At 44.9% G+C, this 18,898-nt stretch overlaps 1 protein-coding gene across 3 annotated transcripts in view; it reads right to left on the bottom strand.

Moving 5' to 3' along the window:
- LOC129854491 (transmembrane protein 266-like) overlaps positions 1-18,898 on the bottom strand; it is a 59,340-nt gene that overhangs the window by 21,963 nt on the left and 18,479 nt on the right. For all 3 annotated transcript variants that reach the window (XM_055921582.1, XM_055921583.1, XM_055921584.1), the window contains exons 4-5: positions 1,937-2,091; positions 912-985 (exon numbers count right to left, since the gene is read on the bottom strand). In XM_055921582.1, coding sequence (XP_055777557.1) covers positions 912-985; positions 1,937-2,091 — 229 coding nt within the window. The remainder of the gene's footprint in view (positions 1-911; positions 986-1,936; positions 2,092-18,898) is intronic.

Raw genomic sequence — 18,898 nt, 5'->3', positions numbered from 1 at the left:
CTTGGCTGATTTATTTTGATTTTCCCATGATGTCAAGCAAAGAGGCACTGAGTTTGAAGGTAGGCCTTGAAATACATCCACAGGTACACCTCCAATTGACTCAAATTATGTCAATTAGCCTATCAGAAGCTTCTAAAGCCATGACATAATTTTCTGGAATTTTACAAGCTGTTTAAAGGCACAGTCAACTCAGTGTATGTAAACTTCTGACACACCGGAATTGTGATACAATGAATTCTAAGTGAAAAAAATCTGTCTGTTAACAATTGTTGGAAAAATTACTTGTGTCATGCTCAAAGTAGATGTCCTAAACGACTTGCCAAAACTATAGTTTGTTAACAAGAAATTTGTGGAGTGGTTAAAAAACGAGTTTTAATGACTCCAACCTAAGTCTATGTAAACTTCCGACTTCAACTGTATCTTTGAAGGGTACTTTTTACAAGTCTTTCGATCAATTAGAATGTGGGAAAAGGATTGATCCTGGACACTGTACAAAGGCCCTCCTAGTTGTCTGATCTTACCTGATCCATTACATACATCTACTGTATGTACAGTAACACACACTAGTGTTGGGTTGGGGGGGTCCGTTATTTTGAAAAGGAGGATGATATAGTTACATTCTAATCAGGGTTGGGAGAGTCCTTTATTTTGAAAGGAAAATGATAGAGTTACAATCTAATCATGATGAAAGGGTGACAATGTAAAAGTGGCCTGTCTCATTCATCATACACATTGTGACAACAACGGCTCCACTGTAAGAGAGAAGCAGCGAGGGACATTCTCTGATTGGTGCATAGGAAAAATATTATTATTACGGCCATTTAATAAGTCAAGGTCTCTATAGTTACAGTAACTATAGTTTAGTTTTTAATATATAGACCGTGCGTGCGTGCGTGCGTGTGTCTCATTACCTCAGTGAAGAAGAGTGAAAGGATGGCAAGGCTGATCCAATGGATGACGCTGGCAAATTGAATAGCATTGGCAACTGGAATAAATAACAAAAGAGAAAAATGTGTATATTAAAGGATGATTCCACTTTTACTGCTTGTTCTTAATGGAATCAAGCGCAACACTACCATGTCCTGTGAATGTCTACATCTGTCCAGCCATATTTATTTTTTCTCCAAATCTGTCAGAAGAATGGTGCATTGATATTACATCATGCCTTTTCCCACTAATCCTCATTTCCATCTAGCAGTGTTGTGAATGCTCCCGCTCTACTTCTCCTTCCCCATCCATCAGTCCATCAGCCCATATATCCCTCCCTTTATCTCCCTGTACCTCTCCATCTCCCCCCCCATCCTCCTTCCCTCCGTCCTACTCCCTCCATGTATCTTTCCAGAGCTGGCAACAGGACAGCCAGGACAGTCGGAGTCTATGGTAATGCATCTGTGACTGGTGTCCTGTAGTCCCCAGAGCAGAGAGAGAATCATCTGTCAATACAGACCTGTCTCTTGAGGTGCGTCTCAAACGGTATCCTATTCCCTGTATAATGCACTACTTTTGATCAGGGCACAAAGGCTTCTGGTCAAAAGTAGTGCAGTATATTGGGGATAGGATACCATTCGGGACATAACCTTGGCTTACAGTCCGTAATGTAATGCGATGATGACACCTTCCCAGACAGTCAGTGCTGTTGAGTAGAGACCAGTTCATAGACTCATTTACTATCCCGGTTGGCAATGCTGTTTCTCTCTCATTTGGGCCTTTTAGTCGCCGTAGTTTCCTCTCTTTGGTAAGAAATGTAATCATGTTTATAAAACAGGTTGGAACGCATGTTAATGCAGCATCATGATAATTGTCTCTATGGGCTGTAATCCCAAAACATGGGTCACAGGATCAAGGAAGCACAGGACTACCCAAGTCTAACTTTCTACAGTCACTAGAACACAGTGTATAAGGATCCTCCTTTACTGTCAATGGGAAAGATAGTTACATTGTAGATGCTTGGTGTCTATGAGGAGTTCCAGGGTCAAGAAGACCACCACCAGGATGACCAGGGCCACCAGGAAACAGTTGAAGCCTGCACTGAGCAGACACACCTGCCACAGGGCTACCCTCCGCCCACAGCACGGCTTCAACCAGTTAGACCTGGGGAGAGGGAGAGAGGAGAGAGGAGGAGGAGAGAGGGACTAGAGAGTCAGTGTTAGTACACCAAAGACAGGGAGAAAGTACTTGTGTACGGACACAGGTTTGTATTCACCATTTAATTATTTCAAAGATCTTACTGTACCAGCCGACTGTATGCTGACTGATGTTCCTTCTATTTGCCAGCAGGGGGTGCTATTTAACACATATAACCGCATCAATGCAATGTGGTGAACCAGTTTCTAAACCCAGCCTGGGTTTGGTGGACCGGGGCAGTGGAGGCGGAAGAGTGTGAACAGAACAGAGACTGCATTAAGACAGAAAGACACTGAGGCTCTTTGAGTTGGTGACTTGTCTTTCAGGCATATCAGTGAGAGGATTAGTAAAGCAACTCTATTCAGAGGGCAATGAAGGGGTCGACTGTATATTAGAAGACTCCATACAACAGTAACAAATTTCAAGTTAATGAAAGAAAACACATGGATAAAATCTTATACATAGCTCTTTCCCAGACCCACTGTTTCCTCCCTCTATTAGCAGTGGGAGACAGACAGGAGAAACGATGCCAGAGCTCCAGCCAGAATGGAAACTTGGCTCGTCCTCTTCTACACCTTTCACTGCTCCCCATGCACTGGGCCTGGCATACAGTGAGCTTGGCTAATCACACCACTTCTGTGATCATGTCTTCATTCCCTAGCATGGTGCTAATTAGAGCTAAAACAATCAGTGGCAGTGGGCAGAATCAGTGGCGGTGGAATGGAATAAAGCTGTATTTTATCAGGGTTGAGGTCGATTCCATTTCAATCCAGTCAGGAAGTAAACTAAAATTCTAATTATTTTACTTCCTGAATTTACTGTATTGACCCCAAATCAGATTTTCATACTGTCAGGCAGGAGTTGTATAGTGGCCATTGGACTGTTACTGATAGGACCAAGGCACGGCATGGGAGCAGAGCAGAAAAGAGCAGTCCTGGAGGATTTGAGCGTGTGGCTATCAGGGCATTCCCCCTCACACACACATATATTCCCAGGGTAGAGATGCTTGTATGTATCACATCCTCAGTTGAGGGCAACTGCTGCTGTTGTTAAGTCATTAGTAGGGAATGAGGCTTGGCTGGAATGACTTTAGATGTTTAAATGGGGCCATTTAGTCTAACTGTTAAGCGACATGTGGATATGAATATGCAAGTGATACTGTATGAGCCTCATAATATTATGTAGGAATTGTTACATGAACTGTGTCTTACTTACTCATGCAAATGAGGACGATGAACCATTTGGGTGTGTGTGTGCTTACAGGATGTGCCCAATTATACCACAGTGAGTGACAAACAGGCATCCTCTCTGAAGGATTCATATTATTCTCCTCTATTCATTCAGACTTCACCCTGAGTAGGCTGACACGAGGCAATGAGCAATGGACTCTTACAGCAGCTGCTGAACAGTTCCCCTCACCTCCTTCTGCTCCTCTCGGTCTCTCTCTCTCTCTCTCTGAGGGTAGTGGTAGGTACACTTGGCACGAGCAAACCCACAAGCCCGTAAACAATGCTAGGCTAATCTAATAGAGCCATAATCACGCTGTTAGCAATCATCTTTCTGGCGCTCGGTGAGGTTCGGTGGGGCTGGAGTGTGTATGGTGGGCCAGATGGTGTTGACTGCTCTCTCTCTCTCTACCGTCAGTGGCCGTGTCTCAGCCAGACTCACAGGATGCAGTTACCACCATGCCAGCCTGGGCCTGGACACCTCATCTCCTCATCCCCTTTTTTAGGGGACAGACAGCAGGGTGGAGTCATATGCTAGAGCTCATTTTAGAAAACTGACATAGATTTGACAGATCAGATTTGTACATGTTTGTTGTCATTTGGCAGTTACTCTTATCCAAAACAACTTACAGGAGCAATTATAGTTAAGTGCCTTGCTCAAGGGCACATACAGATTATTCACCTAGCCGGCTCGGGGATTCGAACAACTGACCTTTCGGTTACTGGCCCAACGCTCCTAAGCGATAGGCTACCTGCCGCAGATCAGCTGATAGGAGAACAGTTATACTTTGGAAATTAAAGAATAAAGTGTACACAAAGTCTTCAGATGTCATCAGTGTTCAGTGTCTATAAACACCTTCCTCTAGACCCTGCTGGTGATACATAATGAAACATCTCTAACCACCCTACCTGACAGCATACAGTATGTTACCATCCTAGAGGGGGTGTTTTCTTAGAACAAACTCAAGCTGCTAGGCCTCAATCCCTGTTTAACCCTCCAAACATGGCCATGCTAAAAACCATGAGACCCTAACCATTATGCTGCTTTTAGACTGTAACACCAGTGTTAAACTAATGTATACACCCTTATGTTATACTAGGTAAATTGTGGTTCCATAGCTAGGGCTGACAGTGGGGACTTGAAGAGCAGAATGACAACCTCTGCAGAATCAAAACAGTTGCTTTGTGAGGTGTTAAAGTTTACAGTTAGCCATTGTTATGTAAAGGCCAGCTGAAAAGTACCAGTGGCCTGGCTTTGGCCCCAAGTGAGAGCAGGTTTGCCGGATCCATGGCCCAGTAAGATAGTGGTTCCCAACTCCAGTCCTCGAGTTCCCCCAACAAGTAGACATTTTTATTGGAGCCCCGGACAAGCAAACTTCAATCCATTCTACTGTTCTAGCTGTCACAGGGATATAGAAGAAAGACAATGTCACTAAGCATCTAAGTGAAGTATATACGAACAAAAGAAAACTAAGGAATGGAGACGATTTTAATATACACTGCTCAAAAAAATAAAGGGAACACTTAAACAACACAATGTAACTCCAAGTCAATCACACTTCTGTGAAATCAAACTGTCCACTTAGGAAGCAACACTGATTGACAATAAATTTCACATGCTGTTGTGCAAATGGAATAGACAAAAGGTGGAAATTATAGGCAATTAGCAAGACACCCCCCAAAACAGGAGTGATTCTGCAGGTGGTGACCACAGACCACTTCTCAGTTCCTATGCTTCCTGGCTGATGTTTTGGTCACTTTTGAATGCTGGCGGTGCTCTCACTCTAGTGGTAGCATGAGACGGAGTCTACAACCCACACAAGTGGCTCAGGTAGTGCAGTTCATCCAGGATGGCACATCAATGCGAACTGTGGCAAAAAGGTTTGCTGTGTCTGTCAGCGTAGTGTCCAGAGCATGCAGGCGCTACCAGGAGACAGGCCAGTACATCAGGAGACGTGGAGGAGGCCGTAGGAGGGCAACAACCCAGCAGCAGGACCGCTACCTCCGCTTTAGTGCAAGGAGGTGCACTGCCAGAGCCCTGCAAAATGACCTCCAGCAGGCCACAAATGTGCATGTGTCAGCATATGGTCTCACAAGGGGTCTGTGGATCTCATCTCGGTACCTAATGGCAGTCAGGCTACCTCTGGCGAGCACATGGAGGGCTGTGCGGCCCCACAAAGAAATGCCACCCCACACCATGACTGACCCATCGCCAAACCGGTCATGCTGGAGGATGTTGCAGGCAGCAGAACGTTCTCCACGGCGTCTCCAGACTCTGTCACGTCTGTCACATGTGCTCATGTGCTCAGTGTGAACCTGCTTTCATCTGTGAAGAGCACAGGGCGCCAGTGGCGAATTTGCCAATCTTGGTGTTCTCTGGCAAATGCCAAACGTCCTGCACGGTGTTGGGCTGTAAACACAACCCCCACCTGTGGACGTCGGGCCCTCATACCACCCTCATGGAGTCTGTTTCTGACCGTTTGAGCAGACACATGCACATTTGTGGCCTGCTGGAGGTCATTTTGCAGGGTGCTGGTAGTGCACCTCCTTGCACTAAGGCGGAGGTAGCGGTCCTGCTGCTGGGTTGACACAGCAAACCTTTTTGCCACAGTTTGCATTGATGTGCCATCCTGGATGAACTGCACTACCTGAGCCACTTGTGTGGGTTGTAGACTCCGTCTCATGCTACCACTAGAGTGAGAGCACCGCCAGCATTCAAAAGTGACCAAAACATCAGCCAGGAAGCATAGGAACTGAGAAGTGGTCTGTGGTCACCACCTGCAGAATCACTCCTGTTTTGGGGGGTGTCTTGCTAATTGCCTATAATTTCCACCTTTTGTCTATTCCATTTGCACAACAGCATGTGAAATTTATTGTCAATCAGTGTTGCTTCCTAAGTGGACAGTTTGATTTCACAGAAGTGTGATTGACTTGGAGTTACATTGTGTTGTTTAAGTGTTCCCTTTATTTTTTTGAGCAGTGTATAATAGGCGGTGTCAGAGGAAAGCCCATAAAATTGTCAGAGACTCCAGTCACCCAAGTTTTAGACTGTTTTCTCTGCTACCATACGGCAAGCGGTACCGGAGCGCCAAGTCTAGGACCAAAAGGCTCCTCAACTGCTTCTACCCCCAAGCCATAAGACTGCTAAACAATTAATAAAATCACCACGGGACAATTTACATTGACCCCCCACCCTCCCTTTTGTACACTGCTGCTACTCGCTGTTTATTATCTATGCATAGTCACTTCACCCCCACCTACATGTACAAATTACCTCAACTAACCTGTACCCCCGCACACTGACTCGGTACTGGTACCCCCTGTATATAACCTCATTATTGTTATTCTTATTGTGATACTTTTTAGTATTACTTTTTATTTTAGTCTACTTGGTAAATATTTTCTTAACTTTTCTTGAACTGCACTGTTGGTTAAGGACTTGTAAGTAAGAATTTCACGGTAAAGTCTACACTTGTTGTATTCGGCGCATGTGACAAAAAAGTTTGATTTGATTCGATTTTTCCCATCAAAAAGGCTCCAGCTGTGAAAGTGATGTATTGTCTTTAGTTCATGGATATAGACCTACACACCATTGTGTAACATTTGACTTTCTAACATCTGGTGGTGACCTTACTTGACAGTTGAAGGGGTTGCATTGATTTGCTTTGGGACAATTCTCTGCAGTTATATTCTACATTAAAGTCCATCTCAGGAACGCATCGTTTCATAGTTCATTTATACTGCCCTCCGCAGAGAGGATAAAATATGATCATTTCTCCCAAACAATAAAAAGCCTTGAGTAGGAGTAGTAAAACAAAGTATTAAAGAGAAATGACTCTGTTCACAAGCTGAATGTGCTGAAAAACACTTCAGGGCCTCATTACTAAAGGAGAAATGGTACTTTAAAATAACTGCAAAAACTGCATAAGAGTAACTACATGTAACTGCCAAAATAAAGGAAACACCAACGTAGTGTCTTAATAGGGTGTTAGGCCACCACGACCCAGAACAGCGTCAATGCACCTTAGCAGAGATTCTACAAGTGTCTGGAACACTATTGGAAGGATGCGACACCATTCGTCCACAAGAAATCCCATATTTTTGTGTTTTATTTTATGATGGTGGAAAAGCTGTCTCAGGCGCCACTCCAGAATCTCCCATACAGTAAGTGTTCAATTGTGTTGAGTTCTGGTGACTGAGATGGCCATGGCATATCGTTTACATCGTTTTCATGCTCATCAAACCATTCAGTTACCAAACCATTCAGTGACCACTCGTGCCCTGTGGATGGGGCCATTGTCATCCTATGGGGCCATAGCCATGGTAGCCAAAACAATGGCCTGCCCAACATTTTTATACAAGACCCAAAACATGATGCGCTGTTAACTACTTAATTAACTCAGGAACCACACCTGTGTGGAAGCACCTGCTTTCAATATACTTTGTATCTCACATTTACTCAAGTGTTTCCATTATTTTGGCAGTTACCTGTACATTACAATTACTTATTTCTGATTGAGCGGACCCAGCGTTTACTGTGAATGCCTTTAAATTTCAATCACGCTATAGCACTGAACTTCCGCGAAACGGATTGAATCGAGTCCTCTTCTCTCATCCGCTCAAGGAAGGACCAACACCAGACTATGTCACAGACGAGGGCCTGCAGAAAGGGGTTCATCATGGACATGACATCACATAGGCTACACTCTGAGGAATCAACAAACAATGACACACCAGACAGCCTAAATATGGACAGCACCTATGTCCTTAACTCATGTCTGGACATGGATGTCCCAAAGGAACACACTCTGACACTCTCTCACCCTCTCTCTTTCATGCATTATTTCTCTCTCTCTCTCTCTCTCTCTCTCTCTCTCTCTCTCTCTCTCTCTCTCTCTCTCTCTCTCTCTCTCTCTCTCTCTCTCTCTCTCTCGCGCTCTCCTCTCTCTCTCTCTCTCTCTCTCTCTCTCTCTCTCTCTCTCTCTCTCTCTCTCTCTCTCTCTCTCTCTCTCTCTCTCTCTCTCTCTCTCTCTCTCTCTCTCCTCTCTCTCTCTCTCTCTCTCTCTCTCTCTCTCTCTCTCTCTCTCTCTCTCTCTCTCTCTCTCTCTCTCTCTCCTCTCTCTCTCTCTCTCTCGCTTCTCTCTCTCTCTCTCTCTCTCTCTCTCTCTCTCTCTCTCTCTCTCTATCTCTCTCTCTCTCTCATGCACTCTCCCTCTATCTCTTTCTATGATGCTCTCTTCCTGTCTCTCTCTGTTTCTGTCGCTCACTCCATCTCTCTCCCTCTTCACACGTCCGCTTAGGACAGGTTGATAAAGGCATCAGTGGAGCCCTGGTGGGGAGGAGATTGAACCGGGCTGGACAGGGAAACAGAGGAGGTAGATTAAATCATGCTATCAATATGACCGAGCGGAGCGGGCAAGGAGTGTGGTGCTAAACACAGCAATCAGCCAACATCCCTCCCTCAGAGTGCAGACGGTCCATGATAAAGGACTGCAACTCCTACACACACTGACTGACTGCAGCAGATGATACACCACCTCTCTCTCTCTCTGATCTCCTATTTGCCTTCATCAGGGCTCGGATTAGAACAGTCCTTATCAGCCAATCACAGATGATTTGTATAAGAGTCTATTTGCTCAAGCATCACAGCAAAATCAGGGGGAACAGGAGGATTGAGCTGCCTTCATTTCCCTTTCCTCCCTTCCTTCCCTTCAAACACATTATCAGGAAGTGACCTTTTAGATCATTCCAGGAAATATAGACCTACTCACTGGCTCCCGAGTGAAGAAAGAGAGAGAGAGAGAGAGAGAACAATTGAGGACCAACTCAGAAGTATTTCACTGAACTGAACTTCTTGAGGTATTGTATTGACTAGAAGCCTTTCTCTGAAATATATTATGGCATTCAAATTCATAAACAATCCTTCAGCTAGCACAAATCTCATTGCTGCTGTGGCGCGGAGCAGGCCCCTTTGATAATGTATAGAGTCCAACTTCTGACTAACTGAAGCTTAAGATCATTACTAAATTAAAGACCCTGGGATTAAACACCTCCTTCTGCAACTGGATCCTGGACTTCCTGACAGGCCGCCCCCAGGTGGTGAGGGTAGCAAAAAACATCCAATCTGACCCTCAAAACAGGGGCCCCTCAGGGGTGCGTGCTTAGTCCCCTCCTGTACTCTCTGTTCACCCACGACTGCGTGGCCACGCACAACTCTAACACCTTCATTAAGTTTGCAGATGACACGATGGTGGTAGGCCTGATCACCGACGACGATGACACAGCCTACAGGAAGGAGGTCAGAGACCTGGCAGTACGGTGCCAGGACAAGAACCTCTCCCACAATGTCAGCAAGACAAAGGAATTGATCGTGGATTACAGGAAACGGAGGGCCGAGCACGCCCCCATCCACATCGACGGGCTGTAGTGGAGCAGGTCGAGAGCTTCAAGTTTATCGGTGTCCACATCACTAAGGAATTATTATGGTCCACGCACACCGACACAGTCATGAAAAGGGCACGATAACGCCTCTTCCCCCCAGGAGGTTGAAAAGATTTGGCATGTGCCCTCAGATCCTCAAAAAGGTATATAGCTGCACCATTGAGAGCATCTGGACATGCTGCATCACCTCTTGGTATGGCAACTGCTTGGCATCCGACAGAAGGCGCTACAGAAGGTAGTGCGTACAGCCTAGTACATCACTGGGGCCGAGCTCCCAGCCTTCCAGGACCTCTATACCATGCGGTGTCAGAGGAAGACCCTAAAAACGGTCAAAGACTCCAGCCAAGTCATAGACTGTTGTCTCTGCTTCTGCATGGCAAGCGGTACCGATGCACCAAGTCTGGAACCAACAGGACCCTGAACAGCATCTACCTCCAACCCGTAAGACTGCTAAATAGCTAGTTACTGTAAATAGTTAACAAATAGCTACCCAGACTATCTGCATTGCACTCTTTTGACTCATCACATACGCTGCTGTTACTGTTTACTATCTATCCTGTTGCCTAGTCACTTTATCCCTACCTAAATGTACATATCGACCTCAATTACCTCGTACCCCTGTACATCGACTCGGTACTGGTACTCGTGTATTTAGCCAAGTTATCGTTACTCATTGTGTATTTATTCCTTGTGTTATTATTTATATTTTTTCTGTTTGCATTTCAATGTTAGTCAGAGTGTTAGAGTGTGTGCGAGAGAGAGAGAGAGAGAGAGAGAGAGAGAGAGAGAGAGAGAGAGAGAGAGAGAGAGAGAGAGAGAGAGAGAGAGAGAGAGAGAGAGAGAGAGAGAGTGTAATACACAATAGCCATATAGCATTGAGGAAAGAACAGGGGCCTCCTCCCTCACAGGGCAGTGAACAAAACTTCCTCCCTCACAGGGCAGAGAACCAAAACTTCCTCCATCACAGGGCAGAGAACCAAAACTTCCTCCCTCACAGGGTAGTGAACAAAACTTCCTCCCTCACAGGGCAGTGAACTAAACCTTCCTCACAGGGCAGAGAACCAAAACTTCTTCCCTCACAGAGCAGTGAACTAAATCTCTCTCCCTCACAGGGCAGGGAATTAAACCTTTCTCCCTCACAGGGCAGTGAACAAAACCTTCCTCCCTCACAGGGCAGTGAACAAAACCTTCCTCCCTCACAGGGCAGTGAACTAAACCATACACCCTCACATGGCAGTGAACTAAACCATACACCCTCACAGGGCAGTGAACAAAACCTTCCTCCCTCACAGGGCAGTGAACTAAACCTTCCTCCCTCACAGGGCAGTGAACCAAACCTTCCTCCCTCACAGGGCAGTGAACAAAACCTTCCTCCCTCACAGGGCAGTGAACTAAACCATACACCCTCACATGGCAGTGAACTAAACCATTCACCCTCACAGGGCAGTGAACTAAACCATCCACCCTCACATGGCAGTGAACTAAACCGTCCACCCTCACAGGGCAGTGAACAAAACCTTCCTCCCTTACAGGGCAGTGAACTAAACCTTCCTCCCTCACAGGGCAGTGAACCAAACCTTCCTCCCTCACAGGGCAGTGAACAAAACCTTCCTCCCTCACAGGGCAGTGAACTAAACCATCCACCCTCACTTGGCAGTGAACTAAACCATCCACACTCACAGGGCAGTGAACTAAACCATCCACCCTCACATGGCAGTGAACTAAACCTTCCACCCTCACAGGGCAGTGAATGAAAACTTCCTCCCTCGCAGGCAGTGAACTAAAACTTCCAGTCCTAATGACAACTTACTCCCCCCTTGGCTGATTCCAAATTCAATCTCACCTGACAAATATGAACAGTCAACCATGGCAGGGTGGCGTGCCTCTCAAACTGCTCCCCACAAAAACAAATGTTCCCGCCAGCTAGGTTTCGCTGCCTGGGCCCACACACAAAGGTTTCTACTAAAGCAAGCGTGGAGAGGTGAATACCAACTAAGCACAAAATATATACTGAGTATCAGAGATGTGTTGAGATCGCAGGTAATTACTTTTACATTTGAAAGATTCCCCATTACTGATACTTAGGCACCACTGATCATGACAACCTCAGCCTGAAACTGACAAACAGAAAGAGTACATAAGTCTAGGTGAGTTTTCAGGACTATCAAACTTAAGGAAATATTACATTGTAAAAAGGCTATTTATAAGGTTATGTATAAACTATTGATGAGACAAATGATTACCTGACTAATACTGATTAATTCATATTAATATCAAATAGGAAAATGTATATATTCTAGCAATTAAAATGGACAGTTACTATTAGAACTATATCAATCCTACTGTATAATGAATAATAATGATTGTTTCTCAGCCTGGGTTGGAGTCAACCCTGCCCCTCTGTAATCCAGTTGTTGTTATAGTAACTACAGTGGTATCTCTCCTATAGGGTTAGTGAATTAGTGTTCCAAGCTGTCACGCCCTGACTTTAGTTATATTTGCTTTCTTTATTATTTGGTTAGGTCAGGATGTGACAATGGGTGGTTTGTTTAGTTTTTGTATTGTCTAGGGGTTTTGTCTTGTCTAAGGTTTTTTGTTATCTATGGGGATTTTGTATTGTCTAGGGGTAGTAGGTTTATGGTGGCCTGAGTGGGTTCCCAATCAGAGACAGCTGTTTATCGTTGTCTCTGATTGGGGATCCTATTTAGGTTGCCATTTTCCATGTTGGTTTGGTGGGTAGTTGTCCATGTTTAGTTGCCTGTGAGCACTACGTTGGCGGCACGTTTCGGTTGTTAGTTTGTTAAGTGTTCTTCGTGGAATTAAAATAATTATTCAAATCGCAATGCACCTTGGTCCACTCCTTTAAACGGCCGTGACACAAGCAGCCCACAGGGGCACAATTCTATTTATTTAGCAGAGCAACACACAACAATGAGTCCTGCTCCTGAGACTTGTTAACATGGCTAACAATGAAGATGATCTGGGTTGAGGATGATCAAGTTTCAAGTTGTATTGTCAAATGCACAGGTACAGTGAATGCTTAACTTGTGAGCCCTACCCAACAGTGCAGTATTCAATATCAAAACAGTGTAACAAATAAAATGAGAAAAAAAATCCACTCATCTGTAGTGTAGAGAATAGTAAAATAGCCCTTGACTACCCTCGACCTGTGTGGCACTTGGTGGGAGGTGTAGAAGGTCATTCTGGATGCATCAACAGGTAAATGTGTAAAAGAAGGGTATATTTTTTCTCTGAGTACATTTGGATGGATATAGGGAGAAAAAAGAGGGTGAGATAACAAGAGTGGATGTAGGGGAAAAGTGAGAAGAGTGTCATGTCCTGACCTTAGAGATCCTTTTAATTCTCTATTTTGGTTAGGTCAGGGTGTGACTAGGGTGGGCATTCTAGTTTTCCTATTTCTTTGTTTGGCCTGGTATGGTTTCCAATCAGAGGCAGCTGTCTATCGTTGTCTCTGATTGGGGATCATACTTAGGCAGCCTTTTTTCCCACCTTTAGTTTGTGGGATCTTGTCTATGTCTAGTTGCCTGCGAGCACTACATAGCTTCACGTTTTGTTGCTCTTTGTTATTTTTGTTTGTGAGTTTCATCGGAATAAAACATGTGGAACTCTATGCACGCTGCGAGAGAGAGAAAGAGGGCTGTTCTTGAACACGACGCAACGCAGAGTGCCTGGATATAGCCCTTAGCCGTAGTGTATTGGCCATATACCACAAACCCCTGAGGTCCTTATTGCTTAATTCTAATATAAATGCTATTGTGTATACCAATCATCATTCAGAAATCAAACCACCCAGTTGTAGTGTCACTTGATATCAAGGTTCAAAAACTCATATGACTTTGACATACGTACGTCCCTCACCTCTATCAAACTTTACGCGATCCTAATCTCTCGTGGACAGACGCATGTAACATAAATGGTATCGTAGCTTCTGTCAACAGACTGTGGGATGCGACAACTAATGAGGAACTTTGTTCCGGTGCACAGATTTTTCCTCACTGATCATTTGGACAAATCAAGACTTCGCAGGTGCTCACAGCTTTAGAATTTCAGAAGGGGAAGATTTGGCCCATAGACTTGCCCGAAACTTGCAGAAGAGGGGTACCACCCTGCTTCTGCTCCTCATTGTAGCATGTTTTCTAACATACTGTATCTCCCCCCAGAATTCATCAAGCATCTGACACAATTACGCAAGATTTTAGTTCTGGGTTTTTGAGACCAAGTCCTGATCACACTCTCAATCCTCAACACACACCCTGTTCATGATCCAGCCAGGGGAGTTTCACTTCACCCACTGCAGAAAAATACGCTTTAAAATTCAAGATGTTCTTTGCCTGAGAAATAGCCTTTTAATACAGGTTAAAGTGAGATAGATCTACCTGCGTCTGGAGTGAAGCTGACAAGCTGCTCTGAGCTAATAGGTTTTTCCCAGGACAGTTGATCTCTTTCCCTCTTAGCCAGAAAAGCAATCTCACACTTTGCATGTCTGTGAATATCAACCACCACCGCTGCCATGGCTCTCTCTGCCTCTTCCCTCCTGTCAAGGTGATTCAATCTGGGCCCAATTGGGGGGGGGGCAGGATGTGGATACAGAGCGGGGAGGCTGGGTCTATTTGGAGGGCCTGTTGTGGGCTCTGCACTGATTAGCCTATACTCCATGTGTTGGATAAGGTGTTGAAACCGTACAATCTCAGAAACACTCACATATATCCTTGGAGACTTCCTATAGCATTTGTCTACATATGCAGAGGTAGGACAGTTAAGAGACTCAGCAAAACACAACTACGGTAAAGTTTAATCTCAACATTCAAATCAAATCAAATTTTGGCAACACTTCACTTGACACCCAGTGTCATAACACTTTATGACAGTCATAACCATGTCATATGTCAACAGCTGACATAACTTGTCAGAATGTGGTCATAACACTGACATGACCCATATAGTTACACCTGTTGTGACATATATTGTGTTATTCTATGGCTGGTTATGACACCTACATAAGAGTGTCAAAACCCACATTTATTCAAATGAGTTTTTTCCCTGACAAGATGTTTCCTTTCGCCTGAAAGTTTGTTTCTTAAATCCTTTGTTGTTGTTGTAATGAATTCTTTACAGTCATGTTTTTTTCATTAAATTTTAAATAACTTGTAGAAAATACATTTTATGACACTGCCACGAAGCATTATGACCATCCTGTGTCACTTTACTTGGACTAAGAAAATACACTTTATGACATTGTCAAGAAGCATTATGACCATCATAATCATATAAGCCAGATAGGCCTATCACGTACATGCCCTGATGTCAGTCATCAGTCAAAAAGAGGGTGTCTTGTCCTGCTCCTGAAATCTACTCCTGCATTCACCCCAGTCATCAGCAACAGAGCATTGGGGTAGGTGCACGTCTGACATCAATGTGTACGCAATTACAATGATAATTTAACATGGTCAATTTCCCCCAAAATGTTATAACATAAACATACTGTTGACATGTAGGCTCTGGTGAAATGTAATGTTTTGTCATGTGTGGTAGTTTTTGTGGGTTTTTCACATTTATGTAGGTGTCATAACCAGCCATAAAATAACGCAATATGTCAAATAAAATTTTATTTGTCACATACACATGGTTAGCAGATGTTAATGCGAGTGTAGCGAAATGCTTGTGCTTCTAGTTCCGACCATGCAGTAATATCTAACAAGTAATCTAACAATTTCACAACAACTACCTTATACACACAAGTGTAAAGGAATGAATAAGAATATGTACATAAAAATATATGAATGAGTGATGGCCGAACGGCATAGGCAAGATGCAGTAGATGGTATAGAGTACAGTATATACATATGAGATGAGTAATGTAGGGTATGTAAACATTATATAAAGTGGCATTGTTTAAAGTGACTAGTGATACATTTATTACATCCAAGTTTTAATTATTAACGTGGCTAGAGATTTGAGTCAGTATGTTGGCAGCAGCCACTCAATGTTAGTGATGGCTATTTAACAGTCTGATGGCCTTGAGATAGAAGCTGTTTTTCAGTCTCTCGGTCCCAGCTTTGATGCACCTATACTGACCTCGCCTTCTGGATGATGTCGGGGTGAACAGGCAGTGGCTCGGGTGGTTGTTGTCCTTGATGATCTTAGTGGCCTTCCTGTGACATCGGGTGCTGTAGGTGTCCTGGAGGGCAGGTAGTTTGCCCCCGGTGATGCGTTATGCAGACCTCACTACCCTCTGGAGAGCCTTGCGGTTGTAGGCGGAGCAGTTGCACCTTCTCCACTGCGGCCCCGTCGATATGGATGAGGGAGTGCTCCCTCTGATGTCTCATTTTATTTATTTTTTCTGGCACAACTCTGCCAGGCATCCTCACTTCCTTCATGTCTCGTCATTGTTGGTAATCAGGCCTACCACTGTTGTGTCGTCTGCAAACTTAATGATTGAGTTGGAGACGTGCGTGGCCACGCAGTCATGGGTGAACAGGAAGTACAGGAGTGCATTGTGATATACAGTATGTGTGTAGAGAGAGCGAGAGAGAGTAGCTGTTTAACGAATACACCCCCAACTCTCCACCTCAGCTCTGTCCAGGCCCAGAACCACTTGTCTGTAGTCCTCCCTTGGGCAGACAGACAGACAGATGTCTCCAGGAGATAACAAGGTCTCTGGCTGGTAATTCCCATGGTGGCTGAAGACAACATCCTCTGCTCTTTCATTTCATCAGTCCAAATTGGCCGGCCCGGTTACGAATCCAGAGAATGCTTAATGCCACAAAGTAGTACTTTAACATTCTGCACTCCTAGCCAGTCACTGTGACTGATTTGTATTAGAGTTATCTATCTGAGAGAAAAACAAAGTCCTCAATGCCATAATGGCTTTAAGTAATCACTCAGGATAGAATGCACTTTGTTGTGGGACTAGAAGGGACTACCAGGATCAACTAAAATATGAAAATGGGAAAATGGGCCAACCAAATCATTATTTCCTATATGGAATATTTGGACTCTTGGACCTGGACTGGTGTAATGGCCATGAAGAGAGGGATGTTTTTATGGGATGTTATGTTTCCTCCTCTTCCTCCAGTACCACCAGGACACTGCATTTAGATGGGCCATCTGGCCCTGCAGCAGAGTGCTCCCAGTCCCAGTCCCTCTCTGAGCTCGGATCACATATTCACAGCGGTGAGATCAGCGACATATGCTTCTGCTCCCGATACCACCCATGTCTGGCATCCAACCGCACGCTGGTCAGTGATCTGGGAGATGACATCATTCCGGTAACGTTGTGTGTGCCGTGGTGTGTGTGTTTTTTGCACCCATTCTGTTTGACTCCATAGTAAGCTACCCAATGCTCCTCTAGCATGGACAACATACCACCCAAGTTAAGCTGAAACACAAAAACACCCACACAAAAACACCCACACAAAAGACACCTACAGAAAAAAGCAACAACAAACAAAAACAGCTTGACTGCTGAGAGAGAAACAGAGAGAGACAGAGAAAGAGGGAGAGAGAGTGTGAAAGAGAAAAAACAGAGAGAGAGAGAGAAGAGAGAGGGGGAGTGCGATGAAAGTGCTGAACACAAGTCCGTCCCACGCCACCTTGATCCTCCGAACGGGAGGCACTTCCTGGTTAGACAGGAAGATGGATGACCTCAACTCTATTAATAACTGAGCTCCACTTACCATGGCCTCTGTGTGTGTGTGTGTGTGTGTGTGTGTGTGTGTGTGTGTGTGTGTGTGTGTGTGTGTGTGTGTGTGTGTGTGTGTGTGTGTGTGTGTGTGTGTGTGTGTGTGTGTGTGTGTGTGTGTGTGTGTGTTCCAAAACTGCTAACACTGTAACTTCCCCCTGAAGCTAGCTAAAAACAACCACCTCCCCCAATGTCGCCCACGCCTCCTGCCTACTGATAGATATGCTACATTATAACAGCGCAGTGTGCTTACAGTAAAACCAACCTCCTGCATGCACGTGTGGGCCTTTTCCATCCTTCCTCACAGAAACAGGGACTCATGCATACCAAACCAAAGGTTCCTGCATGGTTCCTCTGTAACTTTTTGTCCATTGAGATATGTTATGTCTGAATGAGTGTGTTTGACAGGAGGGGAATAAGGTCTAGGGATAAACTCAAGGCATTTTATTAACATTTAACACTCTGATATTCAGCAATCGGGAGATTTTTCTGCAGAGAGAGGACAGACATAGACAGAGATATATGAAAAGAGAGAGAAAGATGGAGAGAGAGAGAGAGAGAGAGAGAGAGAGAGAGAGAGAAAGCTCTGCAGATAGAGAGAGAGAGAGAGAGAATGCTCTGCAGATAGAGGGAGAGAGAGAGAGAGAGAGAATGCTCTGCAGATAGAGGGAGAGAGAGAGAGAGAGAGAATGCTCTGCAGATAGAGAGAGGGAGAGAGAGAGAGAGAGAGAATGCTCTGCAGATAGAGAGAGGGAGAGAGAGAGAGAGAGAGAGAGAGAGAGAGAGAGAGAGAGAGAGAGAGAGAGAGAGAGAGAGAGAGAGAGAGAGAATGCTCTGCAGATAGAGAGAGGGAGAGAGAGAGAGAGAGAGAGAGAGAGAGAGAGAGAGAGAGAGAGAGAGAGAGAGAGAGAGAGAGAGAGAATGCTCTGCAGATAGAGAGACAAAGAGAGAGCCTATCTGGATGTTGGAAGGCACCACTGAAGGAGCTGTGCTAGTCCTAATGAAATGTGACAGGCAGACATAAACTTGAATATGAAGTGAACCATGATTACAGACGATTAGATAACAATCACTACGTACTGCAGCCAGAGAGCGTGTGTGTCTGCCCTCGCTTTCTCTCTGTCTGCGGTGTGTGTGTGCGCACGTGTGTGTGTGTGTGTGTGTGTGTGTGTGTGTGTGTGTGTGTGTGTGTGTGTGTGTGTGTGTGTGTGTGTGTGTGTGTGTGTGTGTGTGTGTGTGTGTGTGTGTGTGTGTGTGTGTGTGAGTGAATTGCCTGTAGTCTGAATCCGCATGTGTAAGGGCTGTGGAGTGGAGTGGGAGGACTGTAGAGTAGGGGGGACTGTAGAGTAGGGGGGCTGTAGAGTAGGGGGGGCTCTAGAGTAGGGGGGGCTGTAGAGTAGGGGGG

Source organism: Salvelinus fontinalis, chromosome 4 (genome assembly GCF_029448725.1).
Source record: "Salvelinus fontinalis isolate EN_2023a chromosome 4, ASM2944872v1, whole genome shotgun sequence".
Taxonomy (NCBI): Eukaryota; Metazoa; Chordata; class Actinopteri; order Salmoniformes; family Salmonidae; genus Salvelinus; species Salvelinus fontinalis.
This window is presented reverse-complemented; position numbering and strand designations above follow the sequence as displayed.